Consider the following 18,879-nt stretch of genomic DNA (forward strand, 5'->3'; position numbering starts at 1 on the left):
TGGTCTGAGCCTTTCATTCACCTTGTATGTCCCTGTCTCTGCCAAAACTTTTCAGAAGAAAACAGCCCCCAGGTTTTTTTCAGAAGAAAAAAAACCCCTCATAATTGTATTTTTGTCATTGGTCTCAGTTTTGCTACATCCATACTCAGATTTCATAATTTATTTTTGTTCTGTGGTCAAGATAAACCTTATGCAGTGCTATCAACAGGATTGCTCAGTGTGGGTGGCTTGGCAGTCCAAAATTCATGCATTATTAGTATCTTAGAGTGCTTGGGTTTAGTTTACATTTTTCAATCACTGCACAGAAATTTTCTGTTTTAGATTTCTACCTAGATCAAATTTTTCATGATGGAGTTTGTACCGTCTGTGCTGGAGCATGTGCCAGATCAGCAGGGTGCCCTGTTTTTCACACTTTCAATGCGGGCTTTCACACTTTCATCTTAGGGCCTAAGTTATTGTAAGATGGTGTACTCTACATTCACTTCTTAAAATTTTCTTTACATATCATCCATTTCTTACTGAAGTCTTTCTGTTCAATTTGCTAGGAAATTATGTGGTATCCCAGTGAAAGATGTAGAGCTGAAACTCTTGGTTCTCTTACTGTACAGATGCCTTATAAATTTTTTAATAAGCAAGAAAAGCTTGTTTCTGTGAAATCTGCAAATCACCAGCATGCAAGTATAGAGCCAAAAGGTTTTTACAGATGTCGATCTAATTGGGTGGTTGCTGTGATTTTTGGGGTTTTTTTTGTCCATCTGCTTGGATTGCAGAGCATTGAGCCACATTCCTAATATGATACATCTGCAGACAGAATCCTACACCTGGATCTGTCAGTCTATTTGGAGCAAGAGTTATTGACATGCTACTCTGAGGTGTACTAGAAACTATTTTTTACCAACTGAACCTTTTATGAAGTGCTTTAGTTGGTTTGTTTTGTTGTTTGATTTTCCTTTTTCTGAATTAATGCATAGTCACAAAATAATTCTGTCTTGTTATTTAAAGAAATGCAGAATCATTGAACTGTTAAGGAATAGATTTGAAAAGGAAGCTGATTTCTCATTGCAAACTGGGTATTATTTCTGAAAATTTAGTATACTGACTTAAACTCAATGCACTAGATACCACATATTGGAATAAGAAAAAATCTGTGAGTTTTAGTCAAGGAAATTGTTAGTTTGCTCCAGTTGCATGAATATATCAATGATTTGCAAGATGCACCAGTGATTCTTTATCCTGTTAATGAAAAGACACTCCAAGTATAACTTAACAACTTACATGAAAATAATTCTTAAACTAGTTGGCCTTTTCAAACTGTAAAAAAGTTTGTAAAAAAAAAAATTTTTACAAGTGAAGTCAGATATAATATGTTATTTAGGTTAACTGAGAAATTGTTGAATTCATCAGATATGGACATCAGCTTAGCATTTTTTATAGTGTAATATTCCTGACAAGAAAAGCAGAACTCAAGTCAGGATTTTAGATTTACATGGAATTCCCTGCCTAGCTCCAGATGATGTCAAGAAACTCAGTAGTCAGTACATTAATGTCAGACTAAGTTGTTAGTTTTATCCATGTATCATCTTGGGACAGAAATAATATCTGTAATATTATCAGTGATGTAGCCAGGTATTCTCAGTAATACAATTTATTTTTAAAAAATCCAATCAGTAAAAAGTAGTAAGTGTTATATGATTATATTTTTAAACTATATAAATTTATATTAAATAAAATTAATAATATATAAGGATTAATATTATAATATCAACTGCTATATTTTAATATTATATTATGTTATATTATATTATGTTATATTATGTTATATTGTATTATATTATTTATAATGTCTGTTTTTATGACAGTGTAATGCCTGCAGTTCAGCAGTTTCCTTAACTAATATGGAACATTGCAAATCTCATAGGAGGATAAAAGGAAAGGATAAAATAAATGTGGGTTCAAAAGTATTTGATTTTGAATTCTGAAAATTAATTCTAACTTCAAATTTCTTTGTAATTCTATTAAGGTAGAATTAGACTTCCTTTTGTAATTCTGTTAAGGTAATACCTTGTCCTCTAAGGCAGCTGAAGATAACAAGTACTGCATAGCAGCTCTGAAAGATTTTGGAAATATTAAAGATCATGGTATTTGTGTTCTGCTGCATCAAAAAAATCTGAAGACACTTTATTTTAAAAAATGCGAAGCGTCCTCCATACCTGTGATCACAAAACTTGCAAGAACCACAAGAGTCTATGGTGGCTTGTCTATGCTTTTTTTTGAACATATTATTTATTGAAGGCATAATGGTTTTGCCTGTTTCTTAGTCATACGTTGGGTAGAAAGGTGTCACTCTTAATTGAATGTCTTGTGACCGTCATTATAACTGAAAGTCTACAAAAGTATGAGTAAAAGGGCTCTCCATTTGCATTTTACTTAAAACAGCACTTAGTAAGAGTAGGTAAGAATAGTATAGGTAAGAATTTTGATTTAAATCACTGATGTTATTGTGGTATAGCCAGCCAAGCAAGGTGATTTCAGAGGGGTTTTTGGTTTATTGCTGCAGAGCAGTCTGTAAAATGAGCTTTTCAATGTCGTAACAATTGGAGGATTGAGAAGACCAACAACTTTTCTGTCTGTATTAAGACAATTTAAAGAGGTGGATACTTTAAAGTGAGTTACCTCCCCTTAATTTCAACCAATCCCTTTCCACCAGTGAGGAGAAATATGAGTAGATTGATGAGAGTGAAAAAATAGCAGTTTACTAACAAGCAAAACAGCAACAAGCAAAAAAATACAGTAAATAATCATGAGATACCAAATTGCTAAATCTCACAAACTCCCCCAGAACAAAGAGAAACTCGAAGTGGTGGAAATACGCCTTCCAAGATGGTGCCTGCCACAAAGAGACAAAGGGCGCCAGCTCTCTCCTCCAGGATGCTGCCCAGGAGGCAAAGGGAAAAAAGATGGCCACAAACCTTCCCGGAGTAAACCTTTTTATACACTCATGTGAAGTCTGTTTTCCCCATATTTGTACTAAAGAGAGTTGGATATATGTCAGTACTGTTTTTGTAATAATTTTCTTTCATTGAGGTTGTGGTGGATTGACTTTGCCTGGCTGCCGTCTCCATGCCTCTCTCTCACTCCTCCTCCTCAGTAGGATACTGGGGAGAAAATAGGATGGAAAGGCTTGTGAAGTGAGATTAAGAGGGTGATTTCCAGTGCTTGTCATGGGGAAAGTAAATTTGATTTGGGCAAAATTAATTCATTAACAATTAAAATAGAGTTGCATGGTGAGAAACAAGGACAAAATGTAAAGCTGCTCTCCTTGCTCTCTGCCCTCACCTTTTCCCATGCTCAACTTTACTTCGTCATTTCTGACTCTTCCACCTCCTCTTTCCTGGAGTAGGGCATTGCATCGCACCTCAACACTACACCCTGCAGCTCAGGAGGGAAAAATGAGGTAGTTTCTCCTTAAATTGTGACTCAAATTTGGCAAGTGTTTGTACTGTGAAGCTTAGAGCTTAGAATCAGCTAGAGCAGTGTGCATCAGAAGAGCTCTGGGTAGCCTTGGGTTTGCTTAGGTGTGACAGCTGCAGCTGAAGCTGTGCAGGTAAAACTGGCCAGAACTGAACCTAGCTCAACTAACCTAGCACCTTAGAGAATGGAAGTAAACAAGTCCCCGGGTCAGCAGTGATAGGTGGGATTCAAAGGAAAAGAGGGGACCCCAGCCAATCCCAGTCAGTCACAAATGCAGATGTCTGGCCAGTGAGCTGGGCAGTGCTAAGACCCCAACCAGTCAGGTGTGTAAGGACAGGAAATTTGAACCCCCTATTAAAGGGGGCTTCCAACAATAAACTTCAGCTGTTGTCACGTGAACTCGGTGTCTTCAGCCGTGTGCCTGTCTTCTAAACTGTGACCCAATGTAATACTTAGGGCATGCAGAGTTGGGGATTTTGGGGTTTGGCAGAAGAGACCAGTCAGCTGCCTGTGACTCTGGCCAGGGTCTTTTGCTGAGGTGACAGGAAATATGCAGGCCGTGGGACCAAAACAGTAAAAAGTGTGATTTATTGGAAAAAAGCATAACAAGCCCTCAGCTTGGTAGGAGATCTAGGAAGCTAATGTGCTTGCAGATGGTCCTTCAATACTGTCATCCGAGTGCTTAGGTCTGTGGTTGGCAAAGACCCAGCACCAGCTGGTGCTGCAAGTCTTGGTCCGGACATGGACTTCTTCTATCCCCGCTGCCAGCTGAGCTCTCACAGAAGGGACCCATCTTCCCACATACATGTATAGGAGGAGTTGCCCGGTGTACAACCAAAAGAGTTACTTGTGGGGGGCGGTGGGGTGGGGTGGGAACAGAAATAGGTTGTTTCCATGTTTCTTTAAGTCTATTATTTTGCAGAGTTCAGGTTCCTCTGGGCAAAACAGTGCAAAGAGAGCCACAGCTGCATTTTCTATTATGCAGAAATGAGTCTGAGGCCAGGAAAACCTGAACCATGATGGTACAGAGGCCAGCCTCCTTGGGACATTGGTAATGTGCCGGGATGGGACTTGGCTGCACTTGCTGTGGTTGGGAGCCAAGAGAGATGTCATCGCTGCTTGGTAGCCTCTGTTTTGTAGTCATGCAGGTGCAGTTGTGCTGCTGTTGTGGGATACCAACAAACTCTCTTGCTTATTTTCCTTGAATGTTTTTTGGTGGCTTAGTTCTTTGCAGCAGGTGTGGGTTATTGATTTTGAGCTTGTTGGCTTTTCTTCGTTGCACTTTCAGCATCTCAGTTTGTTGATATTGTTTCATTTTCTTTTCAGTTTAATATTCAGGTTCCCTGGATGAGCCTTCTAAATAATTGTCTGCATGCTGTTAGTCATATAAGCTGTAAAATAAATCTGTATTTGGCTTCTCAGCTTGCTAGGTTAGCTGAAATATGATTCTTACTTCAATTCTCAAACCATGCAGATTTAAATAACATAGTACAATGAGTTATTTACGTGGTTTTAGGGGTTTTTCTTGGTTTTGGGTTTTTGGGGATTTTTTCTGTTTGGATTGGGTTGGCTTGTTTTGGGTTTTATTTGAACCTTTGGGAAGGAAAGGGGTATTCTATATTTGGGGTTCTTTTAACAATGTGCTGGTTTTCCTGTTGCTACAATTACTTGTTTTTCTGTTAGGATTTTGCTGTTGTGTTAGGTTCATGTGTTTTGCAGCTATTCACATGCATTTCTTAGCTCAAAACCTCTCTTCTGCCAATTCTGATGGTTGTTTGGAAGAATGTGATCTCCAAGTCTGCTCCACAGTGTGTACTGAAGTACAGTCTCTGGGCACCATCACAAATTGCCTTTACAAGTGTACTTCAGATCCAAGCTAAAATACATAGGTAAATGCACTCGGAGAAATTGTCTCTGACAAGTGTATAAGGCAATCTATTCACTCTTGCAAACTGCAGATTTTTTTCCCACACTCCTCACCTTCCTCTCTGTTCCCATTTTTTCAGACATTTTTTCCACTAGAACTAATGAGAGTTAGATGTTCAGAAACTTTCAGAAAAGCCAAACCCCTGGTCAAAAGCCAACCCATGAAAGATCCATTGTTCTTTTCCCAGGACTAATTTTAATTTGTTTAATTGTGGCTTTGATCAAATTTTTGAAATATTCAGCTTTTACAGACTCATTTTTACTTCTAGAGTTTGGATGATGTTTATTTGAGCACAGGATCTGCACAAGTAACTGTCAGCAGTTTGAAAATTGGTCTGAACTTTTGAAAGTCTTCACACTTGGTTGTGTAAAATTCCTGCTGTTTTACAGTATTTGTTTGTAAAAATTTTTCTATTCAGGTGACTGATTTAATGTGTTTAGAAGTGTGTGGCAGAAGAGCATTTTGGACTCTTAATTTTTAGTAACCCTTATGGTAGATTTCAGAAGATGATAAGGAGGAGTATGTTGTGTCAATATTTTAAAAAGTGAAGTGGATGTCTAACACTTGCAGCATGGCAGTTTAGTGTAAATCCCCTGTAGGATAAGGGAATGGATGTTGTGGGTTCACAAACTTGGAAAATTGCAGGCCTTTCTAAATGGTGTATGCTGCAGTTCAAGCACGCAAGAACTTAATCATAATGGTTTCTGCTTTTTAGAAGGTTGGATTTACTGATCATCATGGATTTTACAGTTTCTGTAGAGCTAGAAGGTTACTTGTCCAGAGAAGTTCATGTAACTTAATAGTTGTGACTTAATGACTGACTGATTTGAAGCATGGTGTTGAATTCTTTAGTAAAGCAGTAATCTTAAAATAATTTTGTAGCAACCTACAAAGCTATGAGAAATACATAGTTATTTTTTATTTTAATTGCTTTTAAGATATAGTTCCATGTTTAAAGTTAATTCAGTGACTTCCCACCTTCATTTTAAAGTTTAACACATAAGAGAGATCACATCCTCAGTACTTTTTGTCTTGACTATAAGAAACTAAAAATGAAAGGATGCTGTAGTATAGAAAAGAAGAGGGAAATTAGTGTGTGCATTCTTATAATGTCACATCTGCAAAGCTCAGGTATTTGAAGAGAGGTCGGACCAATGCTTTGCCTGATGGATATCAGTGATGAGGGCATGGATTTTAATCTGAGGTAAATATCACCAAAGAATAGAGCCTAGAATACCAGTTAAGTTTGGATCTCATACGAGAAAGACATTATTTTAGAGGAGGAATGGTTCTTCCTTGAAAGAAATTAAAAAAAAAAAAAGAAAAAAAAAAAAGAATTATTTCAAATATATCATTCCCTGGGATTATAGAATCCCCCTTATCTAGCCTTAATAGAACATTTAAGAGATACCTGATCTTCTCTCTATAAAATATAACAAAGCAAAATAATGAGGGCTCTTATTTCCTGTAGTGAAAGGGTTATGGGTGCCTTTGAAATACATTGCCTTAATAAGAACTTCTGAGGGTAAGTGAAAGGAGCCGTTGATAGTCAGACTGTCTGCAATCAAAAGGAGAAAAATGCTAACCAATGAATAACTAAATACTCTCAAGTACTTCAAGTGTTGAAACATTTCAGGACTGTTCTGTTCTTCCTTTAATTTTATTCATGTTAAATATGTTTTACCTTAGAATCACCCTTTTTAGCTACCACTTTTCTCTACTCTGATTCCACTGTTTGGATGTGTTAATAATATAAAAGGATTTTATAATGTTAAAAATACATAATGAAGTGCTTTAAATTGAATACACATGTCTACTCAAATCTAAGTATTGCTGTGTAAGAGAATTAAAAATTATATACTTTTACAGAAATGCGAGCCATCTGAGTTCCTTCAGGTGTCATTTCTCTTTCAAAGGTAGACAAAAACACTGTGGGACAGGGTATAAATAACTTTTAAAACTAGGCAACTGCCACATTATGTGTGTTTAGGAAATTTTTAATTTATGTTCTGTTTTGCCTATTACTCCATTTTTAAATGCTATTACACTATATTCTTTTACCTGTTGTGTGTATGTCCTGACTGGGACTGTGTGTGTGTGTGTAGATTCTACCTGTAAATGCTGTATAGAGATGTGAAAAGTGTGCTTGGGTGACTGTCCTCAATTTTCTTCATTTTCTTCCAGACTCTCCTGTGTAGCTGTGCTCTGTTCAATTTGTTTCCTTAGCAGGTAGAGACTGGCAAATGTATGGGAAGCATTGTGCCTTTTACAGAATGCATCTACTTTTGATTTGCATGATCTGGCAGTAGTGTGTGTGATATAGTTAACTTCATTAGCATCAATAGATAGGTTTTTTTTCCTTAACCTGATGGGACCCCAGTGGCTGCAACCAGGCATCACTCCCATTTCCCTGCTCAGGCTGTAATTTCTGAGCAAGCTGCACATCTGAGTACCCTGAGCTGTGTATGATGCAATTGCTAATACTCCTCAAATTCCATTGTGAGCTGCAGATGTGGAGGAATTCTGGCCTTCATTAGGGTTTAATTATGTCTGGGGAACAGATTTCATGTGTAGTCGCCTTGGAGCAGCTGTTTCCAGTAATAGGAATGTGCTTGTCCTGAAAAAGTAGGTCTCAGTCAAGATCTTCCTCGGTTTAGAGAAATGAGTGATGTTGATGTCCTCTCTGTCTGGATGAGTAACCCATGTCTTGTCAGCTTTGGGGGGTAGCACAGGCTGTATCTTGCTTTTAAACTCATGGAAGCCACAGAAATTGCTAGTATTCCAAGCTAGGAAAAAAATTTCTTTGGGGACACTGGAGCAGGCAAACACGTCTGGTGAGACCAGTCAAATGCAGGTAGGTGCTGGTCTAGCCACACAGACCACTCCTGCTCATCTGGTGTGTAGTGCCTTGTGGTGCATCTGTTTTAGTGCTGACAAATGGCCACAGCATTTCAAAAAGGTTCTAACAGTAGTAGATGTGCTTGGGAGTTTTTTACCTCTTCCCTCAGGACTATGCTTGAAAGTAAATGTGTGACATCTTCCAGTATGGTTTTGGAGATGACTGTGGGGCTGTCTGTATGGTAGGGCTCTGTAACATAGCTGCCAGTCTGTTAGAAAATACAAGTGGCAGATTAGGTTTCCTTCAAGCCTTTGGAAACTTGTGAACTGGACTGTGTAGCTTTGATTTTCTTTTTTTGATGTGGACTGAATCAGCAGCTTCTCCTTGAAATAGAAGTAGTAAAATGATCTGCAAGTGTTAGTAGAAGTTGGTGGTTAGAGATGAGATTGTGCTTATTATGTGGGCTAAAATAGTAACAGAAAGTAGAGTAGAAGACAAGGCTGTCCATGTAGGGAAGAGAAAAAAATTAATTTTAATCTCCAGTAACCTACATCTGTGCATTCCGACTTCCTCCTCCTTTACCATATTATTTTGTGCCATAGTTCGTGTTTCTTGTGAGGTTGTTTTCCCCTACTGTACACTTACAAGTGTATCTAGAAGACTGGATCTATTGAAGTAGCATTTAATTCCAGGAATATTGTGGTTTGGAACCACTAAGGTTTGTCTTTTATTTTTATTTTTTTTTTATTTTTTCTGTAGCTTCAGTTGTGACTATAATCTTTAAATAAAATACCTTTGTTGGTTGGATTTCACTCTTCCCTCATGAGTTTCTGCTAGCCTGCAGCCCTTAAGTGTTCTTGCTTACTTAATTTCTCTGAAAACAGATACCTGATGTCTTGCTGTCACTCAGAAATAAGTAATAAGAAAATATTACTAAGAAAATTACTAATTTACATAAGAAAATAAGAAATAAGTAATAAACTTAAAACCTTTCAGTAACTCAGTCTAGGTATATATCAGGTCCTTTAAAAGCTTATTGTAGCATAGAAAGTATTAACTTAGTTGTTCTGATTGGCAAGAACTTGCATGCTTATGACCAAATACTTGGGAATTTTAGCTATTCCATCTCTCTTTCTGGCCCATACTGCCCCACTTTGAGTAACACCTCCACATCCTACATATTGTCTTTCACAATGACATTCTAAGAGAAAGACTTGGAAAAGTCATTGTTAAAAAGACATGTAGTAAAGTGCAAGTCTAATAAAAATAAAAATGGAAATAAAATAATAATTAATTTAAATAGCTGTCTATTTTGAGGTGTTTCCTTCTCCTAGTATGAAAATAGGATGGAGGGTTGGGGTTGGGGGATTGTGTAATCCAGTATGTTTGGTAACTGTGTTTGGTTACAGTTGCCAGGCAGTGATACATTTTTAAGTACATGAGAGGCAAGCAAATTCTGTAGTTTATCTATCCCAATTTTTGAGTTTAATTCAGATATAGCTCTTTGGGAACTGCTGAAATAAAATTAATTGAAGGAGGATCAGATATTTCTGTCTGTGCTGCCTGAACCATGATTGCTTTTCATGAGGAAATATCCTTAGCTTGAAATTTTCAGGTGATAATGAGTCTCTCAAAACAAATGCATTTGCTGCTTGCAGGACAGAAGTTCTTAGGGTTTCGGTACTATTTCCATGAGTTGAAAGAGTGTTCTGTGACTCAGCCGAAGAAGGTGATGAGGCGGACAGACTAGCTGGACATCACTGCCTTTTGCTTGGCTTTGTATTCCTTACAGCTGTGTATTTGGTGAAAAGCCTTCTATCACATTCTAGCAAACCCTTCATCTTTTCTTGAAGTTCTCAACACCTTCCAAATGTTTCTGTGTACCTGACACAACCTATGGATTGATTGCATAAAATAATTCAAAAAGTTAAAGTCACGTGAAAACTTGGCTTCCTTTAACAAAATTGGTGTTTTGAGGAGGGGAAGTTGAGGGGGAATTCAGTGAATCCTCTGTCTGGCTTGTATCCAAGATAGCTGTATCAAGACTATGCAATACTAGCCTAGAATGCAGCTGAGTATGACTGTTAGAGCCAGAAAGGTTTGATCAAATCTTTATGTGTAGCCGGAGGAGGAAAATCCAAGGGTTTTTTGGTCATATGTGTTCTTACTTTGTAAATAAGGCTTGAGGCTTTCCTATTCACTGTGAAAGTAGCCATGGCCTGCAATTCACTGGATCATATAATTTAATTCTGTTTACATTTATTTATATTGCACTGTTAATGACTCTTAAGGGTGTGGAAAGGGTATTGGGCTTGCTGGGCTGATTTTTGTCTTTTTTGCCTTTTGGTAGGTTAGGTCTAATCCCTCTTTGTTCAAGTAGAGAGAAAAAGATAATCTTCATTGCTATAAAAATACTGCTAGTGTAAAGATAATTTGAATTCAGAATTCATCACTGGGGAGCCAGCATTTGATATTGTATTCTCTGGGACAGTTCTGCCCTTTTACACAGAGGAGAAAGAATGGTAAATTACAAACAGCCATGAACTTAGATTTGGTATAGATTCACTTTTCATAGTTGTACTTCTAACAGAGATGGATGTTAGTTTCATATTGTAATACTGATTTTAAATGCTGTGATACTCTAACACTGCTTATGTGCTATTTAAATTTTTCATTCTCCTTTGAAAATTGATTTAATTTGTAACCATGATTTGAATACCAAAGTAACAATTCCAGTATTCAAAGTTTTAGATTAACTGTCTGCTAATTAAAGATGCAAGACCTAATACCCAGGAATAAACCCATCAGTAATGTGTCAGAAAATGATGTCAGAGTGAAAGAGAACCCCAAATTTCCTTAGTTTAGCTGTTAATAGGAATATTACTTAGGAAACTTTGTCATTTTGGTGGTGACCATAGTCATAGTGACAATAGTTTTACTCCCTCAACCGCTTATAGTCTGGGATTTGTGATGTATTTTTTAAAGTGTTTTTGTCTTGTGTGTCTAATCATTGCACTTCAATGAAGAGGTTGCCTGTGGTTCCTTGTCAAGATTTTTCTCTAGTGCTTTTGGTTAATCTCATCTGTTTGAGCCATAATATTTGTTAGCCTTTGTCTGACAGCAAATGGATGGCTTCCAGCCATGTATTGCCTCCATTTCTTGTGCAGGCAGGACTTCAGTGTTAGGTGGTGAGAAGGATCTGTTCCTTTTCTAATCAGAGTACTCCCCATCTCCAGTGCCCTAAAGTATTTATGAAATCTGGGCTGTTTGCACTGAAGATTACTGAATGGTGTTTTTTGCTCAGGAGTATATTGTAGCCTTGAATAAGATGTGAATTGGAAGGGGAGAAAAGTGTAATGTGTTTTGAGTGCTCTTAATGCTGGTAATTCTAGATCTGCCTACTATTAACAAAAGTTGTGGGTTCTTGTCGGTAGAGCAATGTTGTGAATGCAGCTTTTCTGCTTTACAGTTACTGTAAATGTTCACAGTTTTTCAGCCTCATTACTATAATATGTGTATGTGTGCATGTGGTGGGATGTTAATGTCACTTTCTAGGTGCTGCTTTTGCTGACTGGCAAAAAAATATAAGATTCACAGCTTTTTAAATTTTAAGCTGTTTTGGATGAGGTTACTTAGCACATGGCAGCAGAAGCAATGTGATTTCCCAAGCAGGTTGCAGTTCAGAAAAGAGAATTACCTAAACAGGAGAGCTTCTTCAAAGTGGGTATTGCATATGTTGTAAAAATTTCCTACCGTAGGGACTCTTTAAAGAAAAATAAAAGTAATGTGGTTCTCAAAGTCATCTGTTTGCTAAAAGACTATGTTGGTTTTTTGAGAGGTAGCTTACATTTATATGTCTTGTTGAAGTCTGTACAAGTGAAACATCAGTGTATTGCTGAAGTCAGGAGAAACAGGTGTTCTATGAAATTCCTCAGGGAGTGTGCCAAGAAGAATTCCACTTGTGGTGAGATGCCTTTAAAATTCAGTCAGAGGTCTCTGTATTCCTACTGTCATTTGGAGTCATATGTAAGTATGTTAAAAGAGTAGCTATTTTTCATGGAAGACACGGGTAAAGGTGGCTGAAGTATTTTAAGGGAGACAAAACTATTTTGCTCACACACTCAGCTGCAAGATAAAAGGAAACAATTATGCTTCTTATAAATGAAATATTTAATTACAAAAAAATAATGTGTATGTATGTATGTAAATACCCTTCATGATAATACAGGCTGGGTCTGGTGGGGACAAGTAGCAGATCTGGGACAAGGCCCAGACAGAAGAATAAGAGTCAGCAGCACCTGGGGCAGTGTGATGTGATCCTGAGAGCCCAGGATAGGATAAGAACCATCCCCTCTGCTCAGAGCCTGCCAGAACTGACCTGGGTACTGCCTCCCTCTTGAGTCCCTGATACAGGGATGATACTGGTGGGAAATGATGGGAAGTCACAAGAGACACAGGAGAGACTGGGGGACCAGGGCTGTTTCAGCTGGGAGGAGGGATGGCTTCCATGTCAACAGCCCACGGGATGGGGGAGATGCAGCTAGGCTCGGCACAGTAGCATGTGGTGGGAGGGAAGGTTAGAGGCAGCTGAGACATGCTGAAACAGGGGAAATTGAAACTGGCTATAAGGAGGAAACATTTTTTCCTGCAAGGGCAGTCCAGTGCTGGTGCTGGGGCCCAGACAAGCTGTTGCTATCACCAGTCTTGGAGGTTATCAAACCCCAAGTGGATAAGACCCTGATAAACCTGGTCTTAGCTCAAAGCTGACTGTGCTTTGGGCAGGGCCGGGCTGGAGATTTCCTGTGATCCCTTCTTGAGTTATCTGTTATCCTTGATGTGACTGAAAAATGTGTGTGTAGTCTTGGTTCCATGTGGCACACAGCTGTGAGACAGTAACTATAGTACACAGACATATCAAGAGTGTGAGCTTTTATTCAAGTTTATTAAACTGTGGAAATATGATGCATAATGCTCTTACAAAACAAACTCTTAAAGTAATAATTAAAAGTGAAAGTAAATTAAAACTAAAAGTAAATACTAAAATAATAATATTATTATTAATAATAATAATTAATATTTTTTCCTTTCTGCCTGTGTATACAAGAAATCAAAGAATTATTCATCTAGTCTTGGGTAAGAAATAACAAACCAAATTGGAATCCGAATACTCACACTTTCACCTTTTCTTACTGTGTATCTTTTCCTAAGTAGAACTTGGCATATGTGTTGTGGTCTTGCTCCAAGATGATAATCTGACCTTTGATGGTGTTTTAAAGTAGTAGAGAAAAATTCTTAAACTTTCAACTTTATGTTGCTTAAGAAATATATAGATATATAAATTTTTTCTTCTTTACAGACCAGAATGTAGTTTATCCTTCAGCAAAGAGTTAGTTGCAGTAGTAATCAACTTCTGATTTCTCTGTTGTGGAGACAGATTCATCATCAAGTTCTGTGTGCAAAGCTAAGAGCGCTTACAGAGCACTTTCCCAAATATTTTTGATAACCAGAGCACAGCTGCTGTTCTGGGTAATTAACATGAGACTATAATGCCATTCAGATGGGTGCTGTGTCTATGCTACCAAGGTCAGATAACCTCTCTTGCTTATATTCTCTTCCGTCTATGGCATTTTATGTAGGTTATTGATTTTTGTTTGCTTGTAGGAAATAAAGTACTTTTTGCAGGTCTGGTGGGAATCATCAGGCAGACCTTGTATTTTCTTGAGAAAAGTGCTGCTAAGAATAAATTATAAGCAGGGTTTAGTAGTCTTCCAGCTAATAACTTCTAACCCCCAATCTTAATGAGTGCTCTTTAATTCACTATTCTAAAGACTGACTGTTAAACAGTAAAATAAATGTTCTTGACTCAGAAGCTTACATTTTGTTGAAGGTTACTGGGACTGAGGTGACCTAAGGACATTCATTCAGATCAGATTTCTAAGTCAACTTTTTTTGAAACAATAAAGAACTTTTTTAGATTTCAAATAAACAATAAGTTTTTGTTTTCAAAATTAAAAAATTGAATTTAATTTACAGGAGGAAAGGCAAACAGAAGAACGTTTTTCAGTAAAAGGCTTTTAGTAAACTTAATGTTTCCTCCTCATCCCATCAAAATATGCAACCTTGAATGTTTTGGGATATCAGTAGTTGAAATCAAGCTGAGATAATTCTTTAAATGAGAAAAATTTTACACATGGAACTTTGGAAGCTATAATTTTTCAGAGGAAAATAATGTAACTCCCAGGTGGTTTTTACCCATATTTTGTATGGTTTGTAATCTCTCTAAGACATGTCAGTGATGCTGTCTGTCCATAAAACTCATTATGTTGCAAACATGTATTAAGACCTCTAAAACAGGATAACAGATTTTCAGCAATTACCAGTACTTTTATTAAAAATTATGGCATTTGATACCTTATTTGACTTGAGTAATCTTCACGTAGCTGATTTTTTTGCCTTCTTTTCTAAAAATATAATTAAGTTAAATATGTATCAGGATACATTTGATAAAATTTCAGAAAGTTGTTCATTATCCTGTGTGTATCTGTAACTTCATTTCTGTTGACTAGCACTGTCCTTTTTGTGAGGGTGACCAAAGACACTGAGCCACAAGTCAGGGGCTAATTAAAACAAATTCAATGTAGATTTTTTTAACCAGCCCTCTATCTTAGCCTTCTGTCTATGTGGAAAAGAGTGGAAATTTTGTAATTGACTTCAATGAAAGTATGCCACGTTAAAGAACCTTCCCAGCCTGACCATTCACAAGACTCTTTACAGTCACACTCCTACCTTGGGAACTGTCACTGCTGGGACCAAAGCTCCTTCATGGTGGCCACTCCAGTGACCTGATGGGTCCCCACCTGACTCCTACACATTCTCCCAGGCCCAGGTTTCCCACAGCAGAAGCTTGGGATTTTTTTGATCCCAGGTTTCCCACAGCAGAAGCTTGGATGACTCTTTCCATAGAGCCATTTATTCATGGTGTGGAAACAGCTCAAGCTCTGAGCCTCCAAGGAGGGAGCCTGAACAAAGGAACGTTAAGGCTCTTATCCCCTTACAGTCCATGTGTGCCAAAATCTCAATTTTCCTCCCGAGTCTTTAGCTCCAACCATGACTCAGTGTCCATCCTGTCCATCCACCTGGCTGGTGCCAGCATCTTCATGTCCTGTGTTACACAGAGAGTTGACACTTCCTGGCCTCTTGCCTGGGGCTTCTGCCACCCAGAGCTCAATCTGCAGCTCAAACTGCGGGCTGCAAACCGAGCTACCTGCACTGAATGTGTTCCTCTGCTGTAATCCTCCTTTAGAAGGATTTTTCAAAGAGGTGTTATGCCTTGGCATCCTCACCCTTTTTGTGGGCTAAAAGTGGAAAACTGTCCAATATTGTTCTTACTTTCTTCTATGCTGTGGGGATAGTGTTTGGTTTATTAGTTCTGGTGCATGCTGCACCTGTGTTCTGACCATTCTTTCCTAATATTTTGGAAGTCTTAACTGGAAAAGACCTTATCTTGTCACTGAAGCCTTACTGACACACTTTCTTTAGCTGGAAAAAAACAAACTGAGTTTTTTCATAGTTATTATCCTTGTAGGTCCTCTTAATACTACTTATTAGCTATTACTTTACAACTGTAATTTTTATTTTTAAGGACTCCTGTGTTTAAAGGGCTAAAACATTAGATAAAACAGAAACAAGGCGTGTTCACTGAGCTGGAAGCTCTACCCTCTGTATTTCCTGTGGAAATACAGTGCAAGTGACTCACACCTTGGCTTGCCTGCCTGATAGAGAGCAACTGAAATTGCTGTTGCTTTCTCCTCACAGGCAGTTATTCCCACTGCTTTTCTGCACAGAGCTCATTTAGTCAGCAAAGTGCAACCTGAGTCTCCTTGCCTTGGTTTACTAGATTTGATCTGAGTTCTATTTCATATGCACATTAATTTTTTTAACTGGCAATTGACACATGCTTTTATAAATCCTTAAAGTTAGTAGTCTTCCAATAGGTACCTTTCAAATAGCTGAAGCCATTTTATAAATATAGAACCTAATGTGGTGGGTTTTAGTGCTAGCTAAAATCACTAAAGTACTTACTCATTTCTTGCTGTGAGATATAGATTGGGAGAAGGCCAAAACAGGCTTAAAACTTAAAAGGAATAAAGAAACCTAATGAGCTAGATAGGCCTGTTTCTGTTCCCTGCATACTTTTTATTATTGTCAGACCTGTCTTGTAATCATGTAACCTTTTGAGATTTTTTACTCAAAGTTAGCAAGGCTGAGATGCTCTGCTAATCTCAATGTGGTCATGGTTATGAATATTAGTAATGTCTTCTCCCTGTTTTAAGGAAGATGCTGTCTTAACTGATTATAGGTAGATTCCAGAAAGATAACTGTGTTGTATCTAGCTGTTGTGTGCTTCTCTAGGGAGAAGAAACAGGTGCTTCAGATATACTGCACCTTGAGGGTGCACTTTAATTTCTACTGATTTTTTAAAAGTGCATAAGGCGACTAGCTCACCTGAAGATGTCATTCTGAAGAAGTATAGAATGCATAGCTGTCATGTACCTGAGCAACTACAGACTTCTGTGACAGAACTAAACCTGCTGTTTTACATTGCAGCATCCCTCCTTTGCTCCAAGTTAGTGGTTTGTGGGGAGAGTGCTGGAGCAATGGTGAAATATTTCTGTCACCACTGCCATGGTTCAGCTCCTGGCAAAAATTAGCTTTTCTAATATGCTAGCATCATTGCAATGCCACTGCAGTGCATACATGCGTCTTCAAAGGGGTTGTTTAGAATGATACTTCCACAAAGAATTTGTCCATGGAAGGGAGAAGTGCAGTTCCCAAGGGTGGTGTTGTTGGTTGCTGCTGTTGGAGATTATTTGCATGGGAGATCATACTGTTCTGTCAATTACCTGACTGCAGAGCTGAGTCAGATATTTCTCTGCTGGGAAGGAAGGGTGCATTTTGTTGCTTCTGTTCATTAACTTCACCTTTTTTACTGGGAGTAATATCAGAGGTCTTTTTTTGTTTTATTTCTTTCCAGCTGTGATAGACAAAATGTCAGCAGAATAAGTGACCTACTCTCCAAAACTTGCCATGAACCATTTGGTTGGACCACCTGAGGGGGAGATCAGTGAAGAGCCAGCAAACGGAGCAGTGAATGAGTCAGTGGAGGCTGACCTGGAGCACTCAGAGGTGGAAGAGGAGCAGAGGTATGCGGCTCGCTACCCAAGGCACACCAGCAGCAGCCACGTGGGCCTGTCTGGGCAGGAGGAGGAAAACATGTTAGCTCGGTCAGCCAGTACTGAGAGTGGTTTCCACAATCACACAGATACTGCAGAAGGGGATGTGATAGCCACAGTGGAGGACAGTTATGACATTGAGAGAGTGCAGGAAAATGAGGACGAGAATGCATATGCAGTGCAGTATAGGCCTGAGTCCGAGGAGTACACAGAGAATGCCGAGGCAGAGCATGGTGAGGCCATTCATAACCGAACACTGCCCAATCACCTACATTTCCATTCCATCGAGCACGAAGAAGCCATGAATGCAGCCTACTCAGGTTATGTCTACACACATCGCCTCTTCCACCGAGGAGAGGATGAACAGTATGCTGAGGCTTACGCTGATTATGGGCTGCAGGAGCATGTGTATGAGGAAATAGGAGACGCGCCAGATCTCGATGTTAGGGAGGGCATCCAGCAGTATGAACGAGAGAGGGAGGAAGCCGACAATTACCGCAAGGAGGCGCTTGGTGCCCGTCTTCACCATTATGATGAACGGTCTGATGGAGAGTCTGACAGCCCTGAAAAGGAAGCAGAGTTTGCACCCTACCCAAGAATGGATAGTTATGAACAAGAGGAGGATATTGATCAGATTGTAGCAGAGGTGAAGCAGAGCATGAGCTCCCAGAGCTTAGACAAGGCAGCTGAAAACATGCCAGAGTCAGAGCAGAGTTTAGAGCATGGTCAGACTCTTGTCAGTGGTGGACATGAAAGTAATGGCCAGCTCACATCTGGTTCTCGAGTTTTATCTGGCTCAGGAGAATCTGTACAGAGGTACAGTAAGGAAAAAAGAGATGCAATTTCACTGGCCATCAAGGATATTAAAGAGGCTATTGAGGAAGTGAAGACGAGGACCATCCGTTCTCCTTACACCCCTGATGAACCTAAGGAGCCGATCTGGGTGATGCGGCAGGACATCAGTCCATCCAGGGATTCTGACGACCAGAGGCCGCTAGATGGAGATGTGAGTACATTAAGCTTTCACCTCTCAGGTTATCTGTATCTAATTCTTTTAACGGTGACATGAATGACAGTGAAGGAGAGCGCATTGTGTTCTTGTTCTGTGTCTCATTCTTGAAAAAGTGCTTTGTCTTAAATTTGTACTCTGAGGCATGAGAGAAGTAAACATACATTAACACAAAGCCAGATTTTTCCTTATTTAACACTTACCTAACTATTTAACATAACCCAGGTAAACTGTACAAGAATTTGTCACATGAAGCTCTTTGCATGTATATAGTTTTCAGATTTTATTTTTCCTGCAAAACCACTGGAAACACAGTGATGAGTGTGCTGTGGGGTTTTTTCCTCGATTCTTAATAGAAAACCTAATTGAACCTTAAAAAAAGCCCAAACAAACAACTATA

At 38.7% G+C, this 18,879-nt stretch overlaps 1 protein-coding gene across 8 annotated transcripts in view; it reads left to right on the forward strand.

The window, feature by feature from the left end:
- Positions 1 to 18,879, forward strand: part of APBA1 (amyloid beta precursor protein binding family A member 1) — an 86,390-nt gene that overhangs the window by 27,582 nt on the left and 39,929 nt on the right. For all 8 annotated transcript variants that reach the window (XM_086868445.1, XM_086868448.1, XM_086868442.1 and 5 more), the window contains one exon: positions 17,272 to 18,476. In XM_086868445.1, the coding sequence (XP_086724571.1) occupies positions 17,325 to 18,476 (1,152 nt within the window). In that variant the 5' untranslated portion in view covers positions 17,272 to 17,324. The remainder of the gene's footprint in view (positions 1 to 17,271; positions 18,477 to 18,879) is intronic.

The sequence above is a fragment of the Cyanistes caeruleus genome, chromosome Z, assembly GCF_971803275.1.
Source record: "Cyanistes caeruleus chromosome Z, bCyaCae1.hap1.1, whole genome shotgun sequence".
Classification (NCBI taxonomy): Eukaryota; Metazoa; Chordata; class Aves; order Passeriformes; family Paridae; genus Cyanistes; species Cyanistes caeruleus.